Source organism: Chrysochloris asiatica, unplaced genomic scaffold (genome assembly GCF_000296735.1).
Source record: "Chrysochloris asiatica unplaced genomic scaffold, ChrAsi1.0 scaffold00096, whole genome shotgun sequence".
Taxonomy (NCBI): domain Eukaryota; kingdom Metazoa; phylum Chordata; class Mammalia; order Afrosoricida; family Chrysochloridae; genus Chrysochloris; species Chrysochloris asiatica.
In genome coordinates, this window is record NW_006408614.1 from 4,885,491 (window position 1) to 4,907,780 (window position 22,290).

Here is a 22,290-nt window from a genome sequence, read left to right on the forward strand (position 1 = left end):
ATGCAAAAGCTGAACAGTGAATAAGGAAGACCGTAGAAGAATTGATGCTTTTGAGTTATGGCATTGGAGGAGAATACTGAAAGTGCCATGGGCTGCCAAAAGAACCAATAGATCCGTGTTGGAAGAAGTGCAGCCGGAGTGCTCTTTGGAGACCTGGATGGCCAAACTTTGTCTCTCATACTTCGGACATATTGTCAGGAGGAACCAGTCGCTCGAGAACGATACCATGTTTGGTAAGATGGAGGGTCAGAGAAAAACAGGAAGACCCCCGACGAGATGGATTGTCCATGTGGCAGTATTGATGGACTCAAGTGTGGCAACAGTAGTGAGGTTGACTTAGGACCGGGCAGTGTTTCGTTCTGCTGTGCATGGGGTCGCTATGGGTCGGTAGACTTGATGAAACCTAACAACAACAATATGGGAGACCTGGGTTTGATTCCTGACCAGTCCAGTTCCTGCATGGCCACTGCCCATCTGTCATAGCTTGTATGTTGCTATGGGATGGAGTGGAAGAAAGACCTGGACATCTACTTCCGAAAATCAGTCAATAGACAATGCGATGGATCACAACAGTTTGATCTGATAGGGGTGGCACTAGATGGGGCAGCATTTTGTGTCATTGTGAGTGGTGTCATCACAGGGGCCAAATCATTAGCAGTCAACAATAGCAACATTACATATAAGTATATGCATATGTCCTGGTACGGCACTGTAGGATAAGCGCTGGGCTGCAATGTCTGTTTGAATTGCAAGATCTGTGGTTCAAATCCACCAGCTGCTCCTCGGAAATCCTGTACAGGGTTGTTTTGAGGCACTTAACAACAACATGCTATAATTTTTAAAAGAGTGAACAAGAAGCCAACTAAATATGAGCAAATAATTGCTCCCATTTGTTAATGACTTTACCAAGATAAAGAATTGTTGTTAAGTGCCATTGAGTCATTTCCGACTCATAGTGACCCTGTGTAGGCTTTCCAAAGAGCAGTTGGTGAGTTTGAACTTCCAGCCTTGAGATTCAAACTGAACTCGTGGTCCAGTGTTTATCCTACAGCGCCACACCAGGACTCCGGAGGAAGACTAAAACAATAGAAAAGAATAAATCATTTTCTAATGAAATCCAGCCCACTTAGGATGAAAATAACAGACTGGGGTGGGGTGGGGGTGGGGGAAAGTGCAACACCTAGATTAAGTAAAACTCAGCAATATGTGAAGATTTATACCAATATATGAAAACATTAACAAAATTCCCAAGAGAAATTTGACAAAAGGCATGAGTAGTTTAGACTATTAAATCCCGCAGAAATCAGTGAAGTAGAAAAATATTTGATAACACTTGTTGTTGTTGTTGTTGGTACTGACTCATAATGACCCTATGCACAATAGAAGGAAACACTGCCCAGTCCTGGGCCAACCTCACTATTGTTGCCATGCTTGAGCCCATTGATGCTACCAGTTGGCCAATCCATCTCGCTGGGGGTCTTGCTTTTTTTCTCTGACCCTCCACCATACCAAACATGATATCCTTCTCCAGCGACTGGTCCCTCCTGACAATATGTCCGAAGTTTAAGAGAGGAAATTTGGCCATCCTGGCCTCCAAGGAGCATTCTGGCTACACTTCTTCCAACACAGATCTGTTGGTTCTTTTGACAGTCCATGATGCTTTCGCTATTATCCTCAGGCACCATAACTCAAAAGCATCAAGTGCCATTAAATTAATCTGATAGAGTAGAATTGTCCTGTGGGATTTTCTAGGTGTTGTTCTTTATGGGAACAGATTGCCACAGGATCTTTCTTCCTCAAAGCTGCTGGATATATGGGTTTGAACCCACCCCCACTGAGCACTGAATGGTTCCCCAAGATCTTTTTATTGAAATGTAAAATTTGCAAATAAGTGTCATGAATATTGAAATGAAACGTTAACACCCACTAAAAGAGACTGAGAAAAATAAAATCATAGAAAGAATTTGGAAAAAACTCCAGAAGAACTGGTTCTAACAGTTCCCGTGGCCCTAGGATTGATGATATTTCCAGGGTTTGGCATTATTTATCACAAGCGATAATCTCTGATTATCTAAAGACTGTAATTCTAAATAAGAAGAGAAAAGCTACATGAACAAAGCTGTTCTGAGCAGCCTTTATTTATAGTAGCTAAGCTCTCCCAATAGCCCAAATATCTAGCAATCGATTTTGGCACATTGAATGAATAGAATATTTGGAAACCATTAGACTGTCAAATATGGGAAAACATGAACAATTTTTGATGAAATATATCAGTGAAAATGAAAGCGCAAAATTGTCCCTCCACTATGCTTAAAATAACGTGGGGAAAAAAAACATGGGAAGGAAAGCCTCAATATGGCCTGGGATTGAGAAGGTCAGCAGATTTGAAGGTCCTGGGGCCTCCACTTCAGAGATTGTAGTTACTGTTGTTGGCACCATCCAGGTGATTCCAACTCCGTGATGCTCTTCAGGACAGAGTAGAATCACCCTGTGTGTGCTAGATCATCCTCCTTTAGTGTCACTGTGTGAATTCGAACCACTGACCTTAACCACTTCAACTTTGACTTTAATCACTTTAGCTGCTGAGTGCTTAACCATTGCATCACCAGGCTCTTACTTGGTGGCTACAGAGGGCATTTGAACCAATATCCATATACCACAGTCACCAAAACCCAACCCAAACATCACCAACTGACTTTTAAAAGATCAGTTTAAGTCACTGCACCACCACCTCCAAGAAGCACTCCTTTTAAAATGTAGATTCCAGACCAGTCAATCTGGCAGGAGGGGTCCTGGATATTTGCATTTTAAATTGAGGGGGTGGGGGATGTGTATTCTTAAAGGCTTGCTTGGAAGGTGGAGCACTAGGGTTTACTAGCTGGTGAACTGTTGGATTTTCTCCTGAGGGATTTCAGGAGCACTCCAGGTGAAATTGGTTCTGTGTGGGGGTGCAGGAGATGGGGAGGCAGCGGGGCAGGAGCTGGGAGGCCTGGGGTTTTGCCCGGGCTTGTCCTTGTGGGAAGAAAACCTGCTGGGACCCGGCCAGACGGGACCGGGTCTCTGGCTGGAGCCTGAACCACCTTAAGAACCACTCCCTGAGGTCTCAGTAACCTTTGTCCCGCAGTGAGGTGGTCCGGACCCTTCCCTCCCTGGAGTCTCTGCAGTGCCTGTTTGACCAGCAGCTCTCCCCTGGCCTCCGTCCACGTGCTCAGGTAAAGGGCCATGGGGTTGGAGGGAAAGCCCTAAGAAATGGGACCATAAAAAGGTACTCAATATCATCTCCTAAAGAACCCCAAAACCAGGTCCTCCTAGTAAATTCTGACTCTTAGAGCACCTGTAGGAAAGAGTAAAACTGCCCGTTTAGGTTTTCGAGACTGTAAATCAGTACAGAAGCAGACTGCCTCTTCCTTGGAGTAGCAGGTAGCTTCAAACTACTGACCTGGCAGCTAACAGATCCACGTTTAACCCACTACACCACCGGGCTTTGTAGTAACCAGAAAATGACATTCAGAAGAAAAAAAGCATCTCTACTTGCCTATTAAATATTAGACTGGCAAAAGACTGCTAAAGTCAGAGTTTGGCAAGGCTGGCAAAGCTTCAGGGAAGTAGGGCCCTCCTGAGGGTAAACACTGGGGGAGCGGAAATGAAAGTTAGTCATTTGTATGGAAATATTAAATGGGCACATCCTCACATGAGCCATTCTGCGCTAGGCAGCTGTCTTAGGGAATACACATATGCCCAGAGAGGTGTTTACAGCGACGTTCTTTGTAGCTTTGTGTCTAAAAGTAAACAACGCGGGCAGCTGCTGTGGAGAAATGATTTCAGTATGGTGGAAAGCCCTACAATTCCAGGGTGCAGGGAAACAATTTAGCCCATGCTTCACTTGCCATGGACCAAAGAGAAGATCTGGAAAATAAATTCTCTCAAAAAAATTTCCACAGGGCTAAAGAGAAAACTGGAGTCCTGGTGTGGCGCTGTGGGCTAATGCATCAGACTGCAACGTCGTTCCAACTGCAAAGTCGGTGGTTCAAGCTCACCAGCGGCCCCTTAAAAACCCTATACAGGGTCGCTATGGGTCGGAATTGACTCAATTGCACTTAACAACAACAAAGAGAAAACTATGTCCATCTTCCCTCAGTTTCTGTGTCTCTTACAATACCAGTCATAGTGGGGTGCCCGGCTTATCCTACTCCAATATGAACTCATGTTGAGTCATTACATCAGCAAAGACAGTATTTCCCAATGAGACATTTCATAGGTACCAAGAGTTAGGACTGGAACATAGCTTTTTGGGGAATATAAATCACCCATACTTTGCCTTTTAGAATTTGAAACCGTATGTAGACAGGGCTAAGAAGAGTTTTACGCTTTCAGTTCCTTGTTCCTGAAACATCTTCACTCCGAAAGACAAGCATACCTGGATTTTTGTGCTTTGCAGATGCTGGGGGTAGGGGGTGTTCTTCACAAATTGAAGGTTTGGGACAACTCTACCTCAAGCAAGTTCATCAATGCTAGTTTTGTGTGTCTCTGTGCTCACTTTGTGTCTCTGTCCCATGTTGGTAATTCTCCATATATTTCAGACTTTTCGTAATGCTCTTGTCCATTTGGGGAGCGCAGTAGCTCCAAACAATAAGCACTGGACTACAAACCACAAGGTTGGCAGTTCGAGCTCACCAGCCGCTTCTGGGGGGGGGGAGGGGGGAGATATGACTTTCTGCTCCTGCAGAGGTTTAAAACTTTGGAAACCCTATGCAGGGTTGCTATGAGTCAGAACCAACTCAATGACTCTTAACAACAACAGTAGATATAGATCAGGAAAGACCCTCCCCCAAGACACACTGTGGTGGGGGGCAGGGTTAGGAAGGCAAATCGCAGAACAGCTTCTAAAATCTGGGTAAGTCTAACGAGAAAGTATACCAGAAGGATGTATACCCAAATGGCCACTCTGGTTCCCATAAGAGAGGGCATGACGCATGGGAGAAGAGGGTCAGATGAACGGAGACTTCACGTTTGTGCATATGGTTTGAGATTTTTTTACAGAGAAAATGGATTTGTGTTCTATTTGTACCATTTTAAAAACTAATCAAAGGAATTTGCTTCCTGAGAAGCGAATGATGGGCAGACTTCCTGGAAAGTAAAAGCAGACCTAAGTAAAAGAGGGACCCCTCTAGACACTCGAATTGATATAGTTTGAAAGGAAGACTGCACTGAGGACTAAAGCTAGAAACCCCTGAGGAGGGATCTAAGACATTGAGGATGCTGCTGTGTGGAGATGGGGAGCGTGGTGGTGGTGCTGGTACTAGAGGTGCTGGTGGAAGTGGCCCGGATGGTGCTGTTGATGCTATGGATGATGTTGGTAGGCATGCCAGTGGAGACAGTGTACTCCTGGGTGGAAACTGAAGCGTGGTCAGGCTGACACAGTGAGCAAGGGATGAGGTGGACAGAGACACATCACCTTGTTGGTGAGCACCTGGATTCCATTCCTCTTGGTCTTCAGGTTGTTGTTGTTAGGTGCCATTGAGTCAGTACCGACTCATAGTGACCTTATGCACAGCAGAACGAAACACTGCCCGATCCTGGGACAACCTCACTACTGTTGCCACGCTTGAGTCCATCAATGCTGCCACTTGGCCATCCATCTCGTTGGGGGACTTCCTCGTTTTCTCTGGCCTTACCAAACATGATATTCTTCTCCAGTGACTGGTCCCCCCTGACAATATGTCCGAAGTATGAGAGATGAGGAGCTCTGGCAGCATAGTGGTTACGAATCGGGCTGCGAACCACAAGGTCAGCAGTTCGAAACTACCAGCTGCTCTGCGGGAGAAAGATGAGGCTTTCTGCTCCCGTAAAGATTTACAGCCTCGGAAACCCCATTCAGTGTTGCTATAGGTCGGAACCGACTTGATGGCACTTAACAACAACAACGAGAGATGAAATTTGTCTGTCTTGACCTCCAAGGAGCACTCTGGCTGCACTTCTTCCAACATGGATCTGTTTGTTCTTTTGGCAGCCCATAGCACTTTCAATATTCTCCTCCAACACCATAACTCAAAAGCATCAATTCTTTTAAGGTCTTCCTTATTCACTGTCAAGCTTTCACATGCACATGCGGTTATTGAAAATACCATGGCTTGGGTCAGGCGCATCTTAGTCCTCAAGCTGACATCTTTGCTCTTCAACACTTTAAAAAGTTCCTGTGCAGCAGATTTGCCTAACGCAATAGGTCGTTTGATCTCTTGACTGCTGCTTCCATGAGTGTTGATAGTTGATCCAAGAAGAATGAAGTCCTTGACAACGTCAATCTTTTCTCCATTGATAAGAATGTTGTTTATTGGTCCAATGGTGAGGATTTTTGTTTTCTTTATATTGAGCTGCAATCCATGCCGAAGGCTGTGCTCTTTGATCTTCAGGTTAGTGCTGTATTTATCTGATGTTCTTGCAGAAATGAGGTCTTATTTATGCTACTTCTCTGGCCTCTCAAAGCATGGCTTAGTAAAGGTGTGTTCTGAGAATGAATGATTGAGAATATAGCCTTGATGTCAGACAGACAGGATTCAAGTCCAGCTCTACTATTTCTAGCTGTGTGACTTCAGACAAATAACTTCGGCTCCTGGGCCTCATGTATTTACTGAACAAATATACTGAGCGTTTTCCTTGGCCTGGCACTGATCTAGGCATCAAAGATACAACACTAAGCAAAGTAGATGAACCCATTTCTCACAGAGCTTCTCCTCTAGCAGGGGAAGGAGACAGCAAACAAATAAATGAAGGAGACACTGTAACTGGGTACACTACCTCTGCCGAAAGGTTGGCATTTCTAACCACCCAGAGGCATCTGGGAATACAGGCCTGGTAGTCGTTTCAAGGCCGAAAGAGCACAGCCTTGAAAACAGTTCTACTCTGTTTTCAGGGAGCAGTTCTACTCTGCACCCATGGGGGGCATTGTGAGTCAAAACCGACTTGACTCAACTTAGTTGGCAGTTGTTCTTGTAAAGTGCCGTCAAGTTGGTTCTGACTCATAGAGATAGGGTTTCTGAGGAGTGGCTGGTGGTTTTGAACTGCTGGCTTGCAGTTGGCAGTCCAGTGCTTATCCTACAGAGCCACACATCAGGACACCAGAGTGATGTGGCAAAGATGGCTCTGTGGCTGTTTTAGCTAGAGGGTCTTGTGGCTCTGAGAGCAGGTACCCTTCCCTGGTGTGATCTAAGCTCACGGCTACATGTAGCTCAGGAGTGCATGGTAAGGGGAAGACCCTCTAGGGATGAGAGATTGGATCCTACAGAGCCGCCAAAGAAGACAGAGAACAGTGTTTGAATGCTTTCACCTGGTAGTGAGAAGCAACAAGGGTTTGAAGCAGTGGGAATGGTGCTGTCCTGGACCTAGAGCTGACCCACCAGTGTGGGAGAGAGAGGAGAGAGAAAAGATCTCAACCAGGGATGATCCTAGAATGTAGCTTAAGCAACTGGGTAGTGAAGTGAGAAGAAGAGACCGAGAGGGCCTTTTGGCCATGGTGATTTTGAGATAGTTGCAGATACCCTTGGTTTCTTTGTCTGCTTAAGGCGGCTAATGAGCGAATGTAGGGTTGTTGGGACGATGAGATGAGGCATGGACAGTGCTCAGCATGGTCCACTCACTGGCCCAGCCACAACGGATGCTGCCCTCACATCTTCTCCCTCCCAGGTGCCTGGTGAGGCCAATCCTGTCAACATGGTGGCCAAGCTCAGTCAACTGACAAGTCTGCTGTCCTCGATTGAAGATAAGGTACTTGCGGGGCTCTGGAAGCTTCTCTGCACTTCTCTTTGGGTCCCTCTTTGCTCAGAAAACACACAGGTTTTGGACCCTCCATCTCTTTTCATGCCTCCCAGCCTGAAGGGTCTTGTGCTTTTGTGTTCATAGGTCAAGGCCCTGTTACACGAGGGTCCTGAGTCTCCTCACCGGCGCTCCCTTATCCCTCCAGTCACCTTTGAGGTAAGTGAAGCCCAGGTTTGTGCCCCAAGGTTGGAAGCTGGGGGATGTTCTGAACCTTGTGGAAAGAGAGCTTTGGGCTTGGGCTGTATGAGAGAGAAGAAACTAGAAAGTCAAACCTGGCAGTCAGAAAACTGCTTCATTGTGAAGATGATTAAACAGGAGGATGGGGGCCTGGTGAATCTGTGGGTACCCCTCATGGAGAGACTCTGAAGAGCTTCCCATAGACCCAAGGGGCCACAAACATTGACCTTCTCACTGTGGGCAGAATAAACAGGGAGCCCTCAAACTGGCTGCAAAGTAGTCCCCAGGGTGGAACTTAGAAGACAAAATGTACCATTCTTGTGAATTAGGGAAATTTGTTTTTCTAAAGGTTTCTTAGAGCTTCAAACGCAGCCAACCCTGTGTTCAGAAACACACTGCAAGGCCCCAACCTCACCCCCAAAGTCCTCTCCAGCCCTGGTGGTACTGTAGTCTCAGGACACATTGCATTCGATGACCCTGTGTAAGCAAGTTCTCTTCTTTCTAATGATTGTAAGTGTGCCGCTGTTGGTTGCTACCAGGCCTGTGAGCCATAAGTCTGATGCTAGAATGCATCCTGGAAGTCAATGACGCATCAGATGAATGAGTGTTGGCAAGTGAGTCAGTTAGTGAACCATTCATTCTCCCATCATCTGTTCCCGCCACCAGACCCACTGCCATACACACAATGGACCAGCTGGTCTCCTCGCTTGAGACACCGTGGGTTGTGGATGCATGCCACTCCACTAGGGACAGCTAAGAAAGAAGATCCCAATGGCTCTCACACAGCCTCCAGGGCATCGCTGACCAGGACTGCCCAGCACGGAAAAGGGGCTCACCAGCCGGTATGGCAAAACCCCAGACAGACAGCAACTAACATTCCCCCTCCTCCTTGCAGGTGAAGTTGGACTCTTTGGGGATCCCTCAGAAAGTGCAGCTCAAGGTGGATGTGGAGTCAGGGAAACTGATCGTTAAGAAGTCCAAGGATGGGTCCGAGGACAAGTTTTACAGCCACAAGAAAAGTAAGGCCCTTTCCTGCCCGTCTCCATCTTGTTCTATGGGAGCACTACTCAGGATGGCTCACGAGCGGAAGCCAGGTGTCTTACTCCCCAGAGCAGCTGCACCAGAAACCCCCAATGTGGGTGACATCAGAGAGCAGATGTTTCTGCTCTCACAGTTGAGGAAACCACACATGAGAATGCAATGCGTCAGTTCTAGGGAAAGGCTCTCTCTGTGAGTTCCTTGATCCCTTGAGGGTCCTTTCTTTGTTTTAGCCTGTCTCTGTGACCTCTCTGCTCTTTTTATAACTCAGGAATGATTAAGTTTAGGATCCGACCTATTCTGATCAGATCTCATATACATACCAAAGAGAACCCCATTCCCAACCAGGGATAGGGGGTCAGCCTTCTAACACATCTTCTGAGGGTGACACAATTCAGCTGAGAGCATGAATCTTACCGGGCATATCCCTTCCACCCTGGCCCCTCCCCTGGGATGCCCCTGCAACTGTCTGGGGATTGCTTGCCCATTCCTAAGGTTCCTCCCCTGTGCCTCCTTCCTCGGGACCCCTGAGGAGTGGGTTCATACCACTGGGGATGCACTTGGCACACCTCACCCTGGTGGCATCTGTGTGTGTCTGCCTCCCTGACCCTTCTATCACCCACCACACACCGCCTGGTGAGGCCCAGCCCTGCACAGCTAAGATGTTTTGTTGACACAGTATTTTTAGCATAGCAACACATTCCATGGAGCGGCGAATAAGCCCAGCTGTGAACCAAAAAGTTGGAGGTTCAGATTCACCCAGGGGCACCTCAGAACAAAGGTCTGGCAATCTACTTTCTAAAAAATCAGCCATTGAAAACCCTACAATGCCCAGTTCTGCTCTAACACACATGGGGTCACCATGAGTTGAATATGACTCAGTAGCAAATAAACAAATAAATAAAGCAGAATAGTGTAACTGAAAAAGAGCTTGACCCTCATGTTCCATAATGAGAAGTCAATGTGTAATAATCCAAAAACCAGACCCATCTGACTCACAGCAACCCTCTGGAGGTTCCGAGACTGAATCTTTACTGCAGCAGACAGCTTCATCTTTCTTCTGGTGGGTTTGAACCTCTTGTGGTTAGCAGTCCAACACTTACCCAACTGTACTGCCAGAACTCCCAGTATGGAACAGGGAGTCTCTAAAACAGAAGCATCAGGAAGTGACAACATCAGTGTGCTATTTAGAGACACGAGGCAAAAAAACACCAGTAGGAGAGTTGTAACTGATTGCTTCTAGGAAGCAGAGCATTGGAGGAATTAGGGAGAAGGTTGTTTGTAAAAAATGTTCCAGAATGATTTGACTTTGTGTGTGTGTGTGTGTGACTCTTTATTTACCACCTCATCTCCCCCTCTGCCTCCTGAGAAAAGTTTGATTTGGGTTCTTTAATGGAGAAACAATAAACAAGACTAGTCAGCCCGCAGAGTTAAAACACTCCAGAACAATTTGACTTTTAATTGTTGGTAAAAATAAGAAGTACATAAATGTCAATTAAATTTGTATCTAAATTAAAAGCAAAGCAAAAAAAAGGAAGAAGGATGGATGGATGGATGGATGGATGGATGAAGGAGAGGAGAAAGGGAGGGAGGGGGAGGAAGAATGGGTGGATGGATAGATGAAGGACAGAAGAAAGGGAGAGGTATGGCAGATGGAGGGAGGAAGAAGGATGGATGGATGGATGAGTAGATGAAGGAAAAGAGGACAAAGTAAGAGGGAGGAAGGGATGGCTAGATGGTTGGATGCAGGAAAGAAGAAGAGGAAGAGAGGTATGGATGGATGAATAGATGAAGGAAAGGGGAAATAAAAGAGAAGGAAGGACAGAAGAAGGGAGGTGGAGGGGGGAAGAATGGGTGGATGAAGGAGGAAGGGAGGGAGGAAGGACAGCTGGACATGGCTCTGATCTGACCAGGCTCCCGCTTGCTTTCCTCTGCAGCATCCACTAAGCAGAGCCCCTTCTGGGAAGCACAGGCAGAAGCAGAGGGGTGTGGGAGAGCAGACGGGAATTCTGGGGAGTTGATGCACAGGGCTGGGGCATGATGGGAACTCTGTGTTTGCTGGTTGACTGAATGGATGCATAGACTTCCGTTTCCCTTAAGTCCTGCAGCTCGTCAAGTCTCAGAAGTTTCTTAACAAGTTGGTGATTGTGGTGGAGACAGAGAAGGAGAAGACCCTGAGGAAAGAGTACGTCTTTGCTGACTCTAAAGTAAGTGGCGACCGACTTCGAAGATGGGCAGGGATGGGGTGCCAGGGGCACGTGTGTCTGAGCCTCACAGTGTGCTCAGGAGTGAGCTCATAAGTCCCCCAAATTTTCACACTCTGGAGAGCTGAGCTCAGAAAGTGGGGGAGTCTGTTGGAGGCTAGCAGGGATTGTGCTGTGTTATCTCTGACGAGTGTACATGCCCTGCCCTGTGCTACTCACGTGCTGAGCTGCCACCCCACAGAGAGGGTTTCTCCCCATGCCTGCATCTCCCCCACACAACCTGATTGGTAACAATGGTTTGTATTCCCCGACTAATCTAAAGGTTGGCGGTTTGAACCCACCCATTAGCACCATGAAAGAAGTCTAGGAGACCTTTAGAAACAGCTGTATTGTCTTGTGGGGTCACTGTTTGATCATTATTTTACTTCTCCAGATAGACTGTGAGACCCTCTGAGCTCACCCCCCTCACCAGAGCTTGTCCCACAGATGTCTGTCCTCTGCCCCACTCTGCAGAGGAGAGAGGCACCTGCCAGGTGTGGTTCAGGAGTAGGGGGTGTTGTGGGCTCTATGAAGCTCAAGGCAGGGTCTCTAGTGGGAGAACTAGGGCCTGAAACCCATCGTGGTGGCCTTGCTTGGTTTATGGCTCAAAGAGAAGGCATTTTCTTAAGACCCTGGGCACGTGTTTCCAGATCGTTCACCTGGACTTTTGTGCTGATAGATCACCTCTTGGGTTTTGTGGATGAGGACAGAGATCTCTGGAAAGGGAAAAGTGAGGGTCGCGGAGGCCTGTCTGAGTCTGTCTGTCCTCCTGTCCCCAGAAAAGAGAAGGCTTCTGCCAGCTTCTTCAGCAGATGAAGAACAAGCACTCAGAGCAGCCAGAGCCCGACATGATCACCATCTTCATCGGTACCTGGAACATGGGTACGTCCACTGCTTCCCCACAATCTCCTCACGCATCCTCAACAGAGGGTCAGCACCTGCCTCCCCCTCCCCGCTCCCCAGCCCATCTCTAAACTAGTGCACCCTTTAGCTGAGGAGGTGGGCAAGAGAAAGGAGCTCTAGGATGTTCTCATCCCCAAACCAACCAAACACCAAAACCATGTAGACTCAACAATGACCTAGTCTGTAGGAGTGAGCAGAACTACCTTGTAGAGTTTCCAAGGCTGGAGCTGGTGGATTTGAACCAGTGACACTCCTGAAAGATGTCTCATGATCTTTTGATTGGCAGCTGAGTGCTAACTGCTTAGCTACTTTCATATCAGTACTGCAGTCAACAAACACAAACACAAAACAAGAAACAAACACAAATCCACACAAGAAACAAATGAAAAAACAAGAAGACCCAAGCCATTGTTGTTGGGTGGATTCTGACTCTCAGCGACCCTGTAGGACAGAGTAGCACTGCCCCATAGGGTTTCCAAGGCTGCCCTCGTTACAGAAACAGACTGCCACATCTTTCTTCTGTGGAGCACCTGGTGGATTTGAACCATTGACTTTGGTTAGCATCTGAGGGCTTAATCACCAAACCACCAAGAAACGTTCTAGGTAAAGACCCTAATCTCTAGATGAAGAGATTTTTGGGTACTTTACAAGCCTTGGGTAGATCTCACATCATCCCTCTAGGAAAAAGCCCACTGTTGAGCAAAAGACAGAAATTTCACTGAGCCTTGAGCCTACCCAACCTCCTGGGAGACAGGACTGCTAGTTGAGCTGTCTGAATGATATGCTGTGGTCTCAGTTGGTGGTTCAAACCCATACAGAAGCACTTCCGAAGCTAGATCTGGCCCCCTGCTTCTGAAAAGTCAATCTCGAAAAGCCTCTGGAGCACAGCTATTCTGTTCACACACAGGGTCGCCTTATTTTGAATTGCCTCCACAGCAACTTACAGCCCCCCCACCCCCTGTCCCCCACCTCTGTCTGTGATGCCCCTGATGCTGTTGAATGACTGTGCCTTTGACTCACTTGGTGTTGGGTTTTGCTGTTGAAGGTAACGCCCCCCCTCCCAAGAAGATCACGTCCTGGTTTCTCTCCAAGGGGCAGGGCAAGACACGGGACGACTCAGCCGACTATATCCCCCATGACATCTATGTGATCGGGACCCAGGAGGACCCCCTGGGGGAGAAGGAGTGGCTGGAGATTCTCAAACAGTCTCTACAGGAAATCACCAGCATGACCTTTAAAACGGTGGGACAGCAGGGAAGGGGAGTGTCCACAGGCAGCCACACCTAGAGCTCCCCACTCCCAAAGACATCTGAGTTTCATGTGCATCCCCCGCCTTCCAGAGGGGACCCCGGGGATTTCTGGGAGCCAGAAATCTTAACCTAAAACCGTTAGGCCTCTGTCCGACTGCTTGTCTCTCATCTGCAGGGCATGGTCAGGGCTTCCCTGGAAGTTTGTTGTTGTTATGTGCCATGCCATCAAGTCGGTTCCAGTCCATAGTGACACCCTGTATAGGGTTTCCAAGGCTGTAAATCTTTATGGGAGCAGAAAGTCTTATCTTTCTCCCATGGAACAGCTGGTGGTTTTGAACTGCTGACCTTGCGGTTCCCAGCCTGATTCGTAACCACTACGCTACCAGAACTCCTTTCCCTGGAAGTTTAGCGGTGTCAAAAAGGGCCCCGGGGAGAGGAGGTCGTACCACCTTTGGCTGCAGGACTTCAGTGTCACACACTTCCCCCTCTGCCCCCCACAGATGGCCATCCACTCCCTGTGGAATATGCGCATCGTGGTGCTGGCCAAGCCAGAGCATGAGAACCGTATAAGCCACATCTGTACAGACAACGTCAAGACCGGCATAGCCAACACATTGGGTGAGCGGGGCCGGGAGGGTCCTGCACTGTGCGTCCCGGCTTTCCTGCTTAAACAGCCAGGCTCGGTCTTGGGCAAATGGGCATGTTGGTCCCCATCTAGATGTCTCCCGGGTGACACCCCGTGCACCTCAAACTTGGCCATGCCCACGATCGCCTGGGATCGAGTTAGAATGCTCAGATTCATTCTTTGGGAGCCAGGGACTCTGCATTTCTAGCACGCGCTCATGTGGGTGCTGCTGGCCAGCGAACCCGCTTGAAGTATCGATGGTCTAGAAGCAGGGTCAGTGTGCTTGTGCTGTGAAGGGCCAGAGGCTAAGACTGGCGCACTCTGCTGGCCATAGTGGCAGGAAAGCAGGCCCAGGTTGCAGGAATTGTGAAGGAAGGTGGCTGTGTCCCACTAAAGCTGCATTTGTCCACAACTGTGACAAGGTCACTGTCCACCCAGGGTGGACCTAGGAGCCCGAGGGGAGGGGAGCAAACCTGCCGAGGACTGAAGTAACGGGAAAACTGTGTGAATGTGCATTTCCGAGTGTGAGTACATGTGTGTGAATCTGCACGTGAGTGTGTGTGATTCTGTAATGCCAATGTGGACATGTGAGGATGATACGTGTTTGTGAGTGTGTGATGTGTGTATGTGTGTGAATATGTAAGCCTATTACATGTATGGGTATGTGAGAATCATGCGTGTGTGACGTGTGTGAGGTATGGATGTGCAGCTGTTGTGTGTGTGTGTGTGTGTGTGTGTGTTGTGTACACATGTGAGTAAACCTATTACATGAGCATGGCTGGCTGAGATCAATACACGTTTGTGAGTTCGTGCATGAGTGTGTGGTTGGTGTCTATGTGAGTGTGTTGCAGTGTGAATGTGAATCTTTTGTGTGTGTTTAGTGTATATGAAAGTGTGAGTATGAAAGTCTTACATGAGTGTGGATATATGATAGTAATATGTTTGTGAGTGTGAATGTGTATGTGCAGTGTGAATATCAGTCTGTTGTATGTGTGGTGTGCACGTGTGAGTAGTACATCTTACATGAGTGTGAACATGGGAGAGTAATGCATGTTTTGAGTGTGTGTGTGACCGATGACTGTGAGCCAGTGAGTGAACATCTGTGATTGTGTACCATGGGGGTGTGTATGCATGTGTGATTGTGAGCCTGTTGGAGTGTGTGCGTGAGAGCTCATGTTTGTGGAGTGTGGCTATGACGTGACTGATCCTGCCTGTGTGTATGTGAATTCCAGTGTGAATGTGAGAGTCTATTATGTGAGCCTGTGTGTGTTTGTGGGTCATTGTGTGAGGGTGGCTGGCAGCGGGACACACTGAATGTGTGTTTGTGGGTCACTGTGTGAGGGTGCACGCAGCAGCAGCAGCGGGCTCTGGTGGTGGCAGCGGGAGCAGTGTAGCATCCCTGAGGTAACAGGAAGCAGAAGTGTTGTAATCCAGGGTGAGCCTCTCAGCATTTCTGACCAAACCACAAACTGCCAGACACACCTCCTTTCCTCCTTCCTTCCTGTCACCACTGGGTGGCCCACAACTTTCTGTGGCCCAGGAACCTCTTTCATGTCCTTCTCCCATCTCCCCTGACCTCCTGACCTCTCCCTATCACTAGCCCCTCCCAACAACGGTCAGTGTGCTCATGCCACCTGAGCGAACCAAAGGCCACTCTTCAGCTGACCTCCCGACCTTCATGAGGGAGCAGCTGTGTGTCAGGCAGGGTGCCAGCCACAGGGGCCCTGCTCCCATGGGCTCCACAGGCGGCCCACGCACAGGCCCTGGAGAAGTAGGTAGGGTTCTAAGAGCACCCACAGAGGGTCCCCTGAGCAGACCGTGGGCCGGACCCCTCGGGAACCTGCCAGACCTGGCTATTCTCATCTCTCAGGCCAGTGTCCATGCTCCTGCACGTGCTGTCCAGCCACGCCCCTGCGTTTTCTTCCTTACAGAGCTCCCAGGAAACCCTTCCCCCTTCCTCCTCCTCATCCCTCATAGCTCCTGGTCAGTACTGGCAGCTTAGCGTTCTCCTAATTTCCCCGCTGTTTGGTGTTCCCTGGGTGGTACAGATGGTGAACATATTTGGCTTCCAACCACAAGGCTAGAGGTTTGAGTCCACCTAGGTGCCTCAAAGAAAGATCTGATAATCTACTTCTGACGAATCAGCCCTAGAAAACCCCATGGACCATAGTTCTCCTCTGATGCACCTGGGGTCACTGAGAGTTGAAATGGACTCAGTGGAAATGGGTTTGGTGTTTGGTTTGGCTTGGGCATGTTTAAGCTATTTGCTATTTTGACTTCTTTCTCCTACCCCCCCAACCCCTGTAGGGAACAAGGGAGCCGTGGGAGTTTCCTTCATGTTCAATGGCACCTCTTTGGGATTCGTTAACAGCCATTTGACTTCGGGAAGTGAAAAGAAACTCAGGTAAATAGTTATCTGCCAGAGAGTCTGGATTAGGTACACACACATACGCATGTGTGCATTGTGGCTCTCTACACAGACCTCTCTACTAGGTAGATAGCCTATCAGCCACTAGGGGCTCTGTGGGTCTCATTAAAGACTACTGCCAGCTGTGGTCACATTAAGTTAACAGACACCCAAACACCCCTCCATTTCAAGAGAAAAAAGCCTTTTCTGGGACGCCCTCACAAATCAAAGCCCGTCTTGCTTGCCAGTAGCCAGGTATTGAAGACAGCCATCTAGAATGTTCTCTGTTGGTTTGCCTGCCAAGCAGATCAGGCTGCTCCCCTGGCCCTGCCCTCCACAGCGGGAATGGAGAATTCAGCCTGGATTCCCAGTTCCCCTGACATCTGGCACTCACAGGGTACGGAACCTATGACCCATGGCAGATAGCTGCTTTTTTGTTGTTGTTAATATAGGAGAAACCAAAACTACACGAACATTCTCCGGTTTCTGGCCCTGGGAGACAAGAAGCTGAGCCCCTTTAACATCACTCACCGTTTCACCCACCTCTTCTGGCTCGGAGATCTCAACTATCGTGTGGAGCTGCCCATCTCGGTAACAATGCTTGGTGGGGCCATGGTTCCGTTGAGTTAGTTCAAGGTTTGGGGGTCACTGTGTGCCACGTGGGTCACACTGGCTCCAAGGTAGCTACTCCCCACCTCAGCTTTTCCAATTCCCTCTGTTCAACTCTCATTCCCACATGACTGTCTTGACTGACCCTTCTCCTGGCCTTTGCTCTGCATTCTGGGTATCCAGCAAGCTGGCAACAGCCCCTCAACTTGCTGGATCCAAATCCCTAAAAGAGAAACCTCAGGAGTCAGTTAATTTTTCTCACCAAATCCTGGGTCACTCTTGAGCCTAAGGAAACCATTCCTTGAGTGGAATGCCCTCCCGTTGTCCAGTAAGAATAGGTAGTAAGCAGACATGCACCAGAGGTCGTAGCTAGAACCAGAGCTTGGTTCTTTAGCACTCTGGAAAGATGGTTCATGGGACAGGTAAAGGTGTCGTGCAAGCAGTGATGTCTGTCTGCCCAGAGACCGCTATTAACAACCTGTCCACCAGCAAATCTTTTGTCATCTCTCAGGAAGGTTTTCTGGTTGTTGTTAAAAAAGGTGGTAAAATAGATAAGGGACCCTCAGTAGTGCAATGGTTAAGCACTAAACAACGAACCAAAAGATGGACAGTTCACACCCATGCAGAAGTGCCTCAGAAAACACGCCTGCAGGTTTGTCTATGAAAGGTCCCCGCCTTGAAAGCCCTATGGAGGAGTTCTGTTCTTCACATTTAGGGTCGTGGGGGTCAGAATCAGCTTGATCCTTTTGCTGATTTAGTTGTTCAGTATGCTATGTGGTCATCACCATTTCCATTTCCACACATTTTCATCTCTGACTGTATGTTTTCAACCACAACATAAGACAGTTTAAGTCAATATGCAAATTTAAAGTCTGTAGGCAAATATAAGGTCCCATGCAAACATAAAGAGTCCTGGTGTGGTGCTGTGGGTTAATGTGCTGAACTGCAAAGTCGGCAGTTCAAGCTCACCAGCCGCTCCTCAGAAACCCTATACAGGGTCGCTATGGGTCGGAACCAACACCACAGCACTTAATAACAGCAACAGTGCAAACATAAGGTCAATGTGGAAGTTTAGAATCTCTCAGAACTTACATAATCAGAATGAGAGTTGACACACCTCTTGTTGGGCTTCCAAGCTAGCAATCCCAGGGCCTACTGCCGCCTGGCAGGGTGGAAGGTGTCTCGTGGTTGTACTGGTGAGGAGGGGGTGTCTTACCAGTGGCTTGGTCTTACCGATTGGTCTCCTTTGCAGGAAGCAGAAGTCATCATCCAGAAAATCAAGCAGCAGCAGTATACAGACCTCCTGGCCCACGACCAGCTTCTCCTGGAGAGGAGAGACCAGAAGGTTTTCTTGCACTTTGGTGAGCACAGCGGTCTTCATTGCCTAGACCTCTCTAGCCACTTTCACATCTTCCTCCCCCTGAGTCTCTCCAGGGGAAGGATTCTGCCTGGAGAAGAGGGAAACTGGGTCAGAGGTGACACTTGGGGAGTGTCTTAGTGTCCTGGTGCTGCTGTGATATAAATATCACAAGTCAGTGGCTTGAAAGAACTGAAATACATTGTCTCACAGTTGAAGAGGCTCAAGTCCAGTCTCCTGCTCTAGGGGAAGACTTTCGGTGTCTGCTCTGGGACAACTTCCGTGTCTCAGCCTCTCTGGCGTTCCTGACGTTCTTTGGAGATCTCCGTGTGACATCTGTCTTTTCGCCACTTGGACTTGCTTCTCTGTGTCTTGTCTGCTCTTTTTATATTTCAAAAATCATGCAGACTCTAGACTGCATGACCTTACTAAAATAACACAGAAAAACCTATTTCCAAATGGCATTCTGCCTACAGCTGCAGGGGCTGGGGTCCCAACACAAACTGGGGGGTGAGGAGGGTGGGGAGGATACAATTCAAACCATGGCTGGAGTCAAAACTGAAACCAAAGTTTCCCTGTTTCAGAGGAGGAAGAAATCACATTTGCTCCGACCTACCGTTTTGAAAGACTGACTCGGGACAAATACGCCTACACTAAGCAGAAAGCAACAGGGGTGAGTCCTGTTTTATAGACATTGCCCCTCTCCTCATCCCTCCCCCTCTCCTCTCTATTCCCATTAAGGTGAATAAAAGTAGAAGGCATCCTGACCCCTTATCAGAAAACCCACTGACAGCCAGTCGATTCTGACTCCTAGCGACCTTTTAGAAGGTGTCTAAGACTGTCCCTCGGAGTGGCTGGTGGATTTGAACTGCCAACCTTCAGTTTAGTTATCCAGTGCTTGTCCTACAGTACCGCTAGGGCTCTGTCTGTCCTTACCCATTAGGCAAAAAGTAATAATACTATACCTTTTCCTCACTTATCAACGTGACTATTAATGTGATGCGAAACTGGAGGGTGCCCGTATCTCATCACAAAATAAATAATGACTAAATCATTACATGGAGTCTGGGGGTGGCGCTGTGTGTTAATGCACCACACTACAATGTCGTTTGAACTGCAAAGTCGGCAGTTCAAGCTCACCAGCTGCTCCTTGGAAGCCCTGTACAAGGTTGCTATGGGTCGGAACCAACTCGACTTCACAACAACAACATCATTACATAATTGTCAAGTCATCAAGAATCATGCCCCAGCCAAGCTGATACGTAACTTTCACAGTCACAGCTAACATTACTCTTACCTTGAACTTTGCTGCTCATTATTACCAGATGTATATCATTAATGTGGAGGCCTGGCGTGGCGCTGTGGGTTAATGCGCCAGACTGTAAAGCCATTTGAACTGCAAGGTCAGCAGTTCAAGCTCACCAGCTGCTCCTTGGAAACCCTATACGGGGTGGCTATAGGTCAGAACTGACTCAATGGCACTTAACAACAACAATAACAACATCATTAATGCACCAAATAGTTGGACAGGAGATGTTTTTACTGTTGTTGAAAATGAGAAATGTTGGGTCACGAGATGGTTGATAAATGAGGAGTAGGTGTAATTAGAAATTGCGTGTTGATTTGGGCCACAGGGTTTGGGTAGAGGGACTCAACTGAGTCAGAAAGAAAGAGGAGGAAAAGAAACCAGACATTTGGAAGGGAGAAGGGCATGTAAGCCGCAGGAACTGACCTCATTCTTGAAGCAGAGACTAAAGCATGGCGTGGGGTCAGTGGGGACTTGAGTTGAGTGAGCAGGCTTAAAGCCTTAATCAAAGAAAAAACTGACTCGGACCCCCACTGTTGTTTCTTTCTAGGGCTCCCTCATGCTGTTGTTGTTGTGTGCCATTGAGCCAATTCTGGCTCCTAGAAACCCTACCGGATAGTGTAGCGCTGGTCTATGGGGTTTCCTAGGCTGCCATCTTGGTGGGAGCAGATCACCAGATCTTTTCTCCAGCAGTCACTTAGTGGGTTCAAACCTCCAACCTTTTGGTTGGCAACTGAGAGTTTAACCACTGTGCCACCAGGGCTCCTTGGAATTCCCCCATAGGTGACTTTATCTTTCCTTTGACTTTAAAACATAGAAATAGCAGGCATTTTATAACATCCATGACTCTCACTTGTAGATGAAGTACAACTTGCCCTCATGGTGTGACCGGGTCCTCTGGAAATCGTACCCACTGGTTCATGTGGTGTGTCAGTCCTATGGTGAGTAGGAGCCAGGATGAAGGGGTGGGGTGGGGGCAAAGGGCCGCATGAGCCAGGAGGGCCAACTCCCCATAGGCTAAAGGACTAGCAACTTGGAACTGCCGCCTGCCCGACTCTGGAGTGGGAGAGCTCACTGACACCCTAACAGTCCTGAAGACGGTTAGTGTTCCTGGTTGCTGTCCCTTTCAGCTGCCCCTGGCCTAAGAGACATCTGAATTATGGAATGCTTTTCAAAAGGAATCCTATTTCATGCTTTTGTAAAGAACCATCTAAGTCTGAATTATGAAAGGGCTGTTTTTTTCCCCCAGTTTTATGGGGTTTTTCAGGGATGTTAACAGGTCACAGTTCAGGGTCAGAGTGTCATTGGTACAATTCTTCCTGTCAGGACACCCTCTCCTCAGCCGTGCCCACAGGCCGGCCCCTCTCTGGGTAAGGTTATCAAACTCTTTTAGAGCTACTGATAAATGCCCACCTACCATACTCATCAGACTGAAAGCACACGACAATAGCTCTGTGGGCCAGCAGACTTAGCTCCCCAATTAAGTGCCTAAAAGCACCCCACTCTGCAAGCCAGCCTCCTGCCCCAAGTCACTCAGCTTGACCTGCTCCTCTACCATCCCTCCATGTCTCAGCTTTCTGTCTCAGAGTTGAAGTTCAATGTTCAGGGATCTCGGCGTCCAAAGGGCACACTCCATTCCTGGTTCTTCTTCTTTGATGGCAGTGAGATCCCCTCTTCTGCTTCTGAGGCAGCTTATTTTAAACTCAGCAGGATACCACTGACCAGTCCCCAGAAGTGCTATTTGTAGGTCAAATATTGGCAAATTCATACGATTCCACTTAACACATAGCAGACACATGTGTTTGGAGCAACAAAGTAAGTTAAAATGTTGAAAAAGATATATGTGTTGTAGCAGTTTTGACACTAAAAGAGAAATACCACACAGGGTGACTTTAACAAACAGAAGTTTGTTTTCTCACAGTTTTAGAAGCTGGAAGTCTGAATGCAGGATACTGGCTCTATGACTCTAGGGGAGGGCTCTCTCTCTGTCAGCTCAGGGGAAGGTCTTGTTCCTGGGTTCCTAGGTAATCCATGTGTGGTGGGTGGGATCGCTCTTCATGCATCTCTGCTTGCTCCTCTGACCTAATTGGCTTGATTTACATCTCAAAAGTGATTGGCTTAATAAATACTCCATGTGACCTTTTAATGTAACTAAGGAAACCCATTCCCAAATGGAATTATTATAACCACAGAGATATCGCAGTTAACATGTTTTACAACACATATTGGGGGGGGGGGCACAATTTAACCCACAACAATATGTAATACTTATTGATGAAGATGAAATAGTTATTGATGAAGATCAAAGACCACAGCTTTCAGTATGCGTTGCATCTGAATGTAAAGACAACAAAACTCCTCAAAACTGGACCAGTAAATAACACCATGATAGATGGAGAAAAGATTGCAGTTGTCAGTGAGTTCATTTTGTTTGGATCAACCATCAACACTCATAGAAGCAGCAGTGAAGAAATCAACCGACATATTGCATTAGGCAAACCTGCTGCACAAGACCTCTTTAAAGTATAGAAGAGCAAAGATGTCAGCTTGAGGACTACGGTGT

At 47.9% G+C, this 22,290-nt stretch overlaps 1 protein-coding gene across 1 annotated transcript in view; it reads left to right on the forward strand.

The window, feature by feature from the left end:
* Positions 1-22,290, forward strand: part of INPP5D (inositol polyphosphate-5-phosphatase, 145kDa) — a 141,790-nt gene that overhangs the window by 84,477 nt on the left and 35,023 nt on the right. The window contains exons 6-18 of the mRNA XM_006866805.1: positions 3,125-3,212; positions 7,681-7,761; positions 7,897-7,968; positions 8,885-9,008; positions 11,128-11,234; positions 12,050-12,152; positions 13,219-13,415; positions 13,924-14,041; positions 16,356-16,452; positions 16,908-17,046; positions 18,317-18,425; positions 19,006-19,094; positions 20,587-20,668. Of these exons, the coding sequence (XP_006866867.1) occupies positions 3,125-3,212; positions 7,681-7,761; positions 7,897-7,968; positions 8,885-9,008; positions 11,128-11,234; positions 12,050-12,152; positions 13,219-13,415; positions 13,924-14,041; positions 16,356-16,452; positions 16,908-17,046; positions 18,317-18,425; positions 19,006-19,094; positions 20,587-20,668 (1,406 nt within the window). The remainder of the gene's footprint in view (positions 1-3,124; positions 3,213-7,680; positions 7,762-7,896; positions 7,969-8,884; positions 9,009-11,127; positions 11,235-12,049; positions 12,153-13,218; positions 13,416-13,923; positions 14,042-16,355; positions 16,453-16,907; positions 17,047-18,316; positions 18,426-19,005; positions 19,095-20,586; positions 20,669-22,290) is intronic.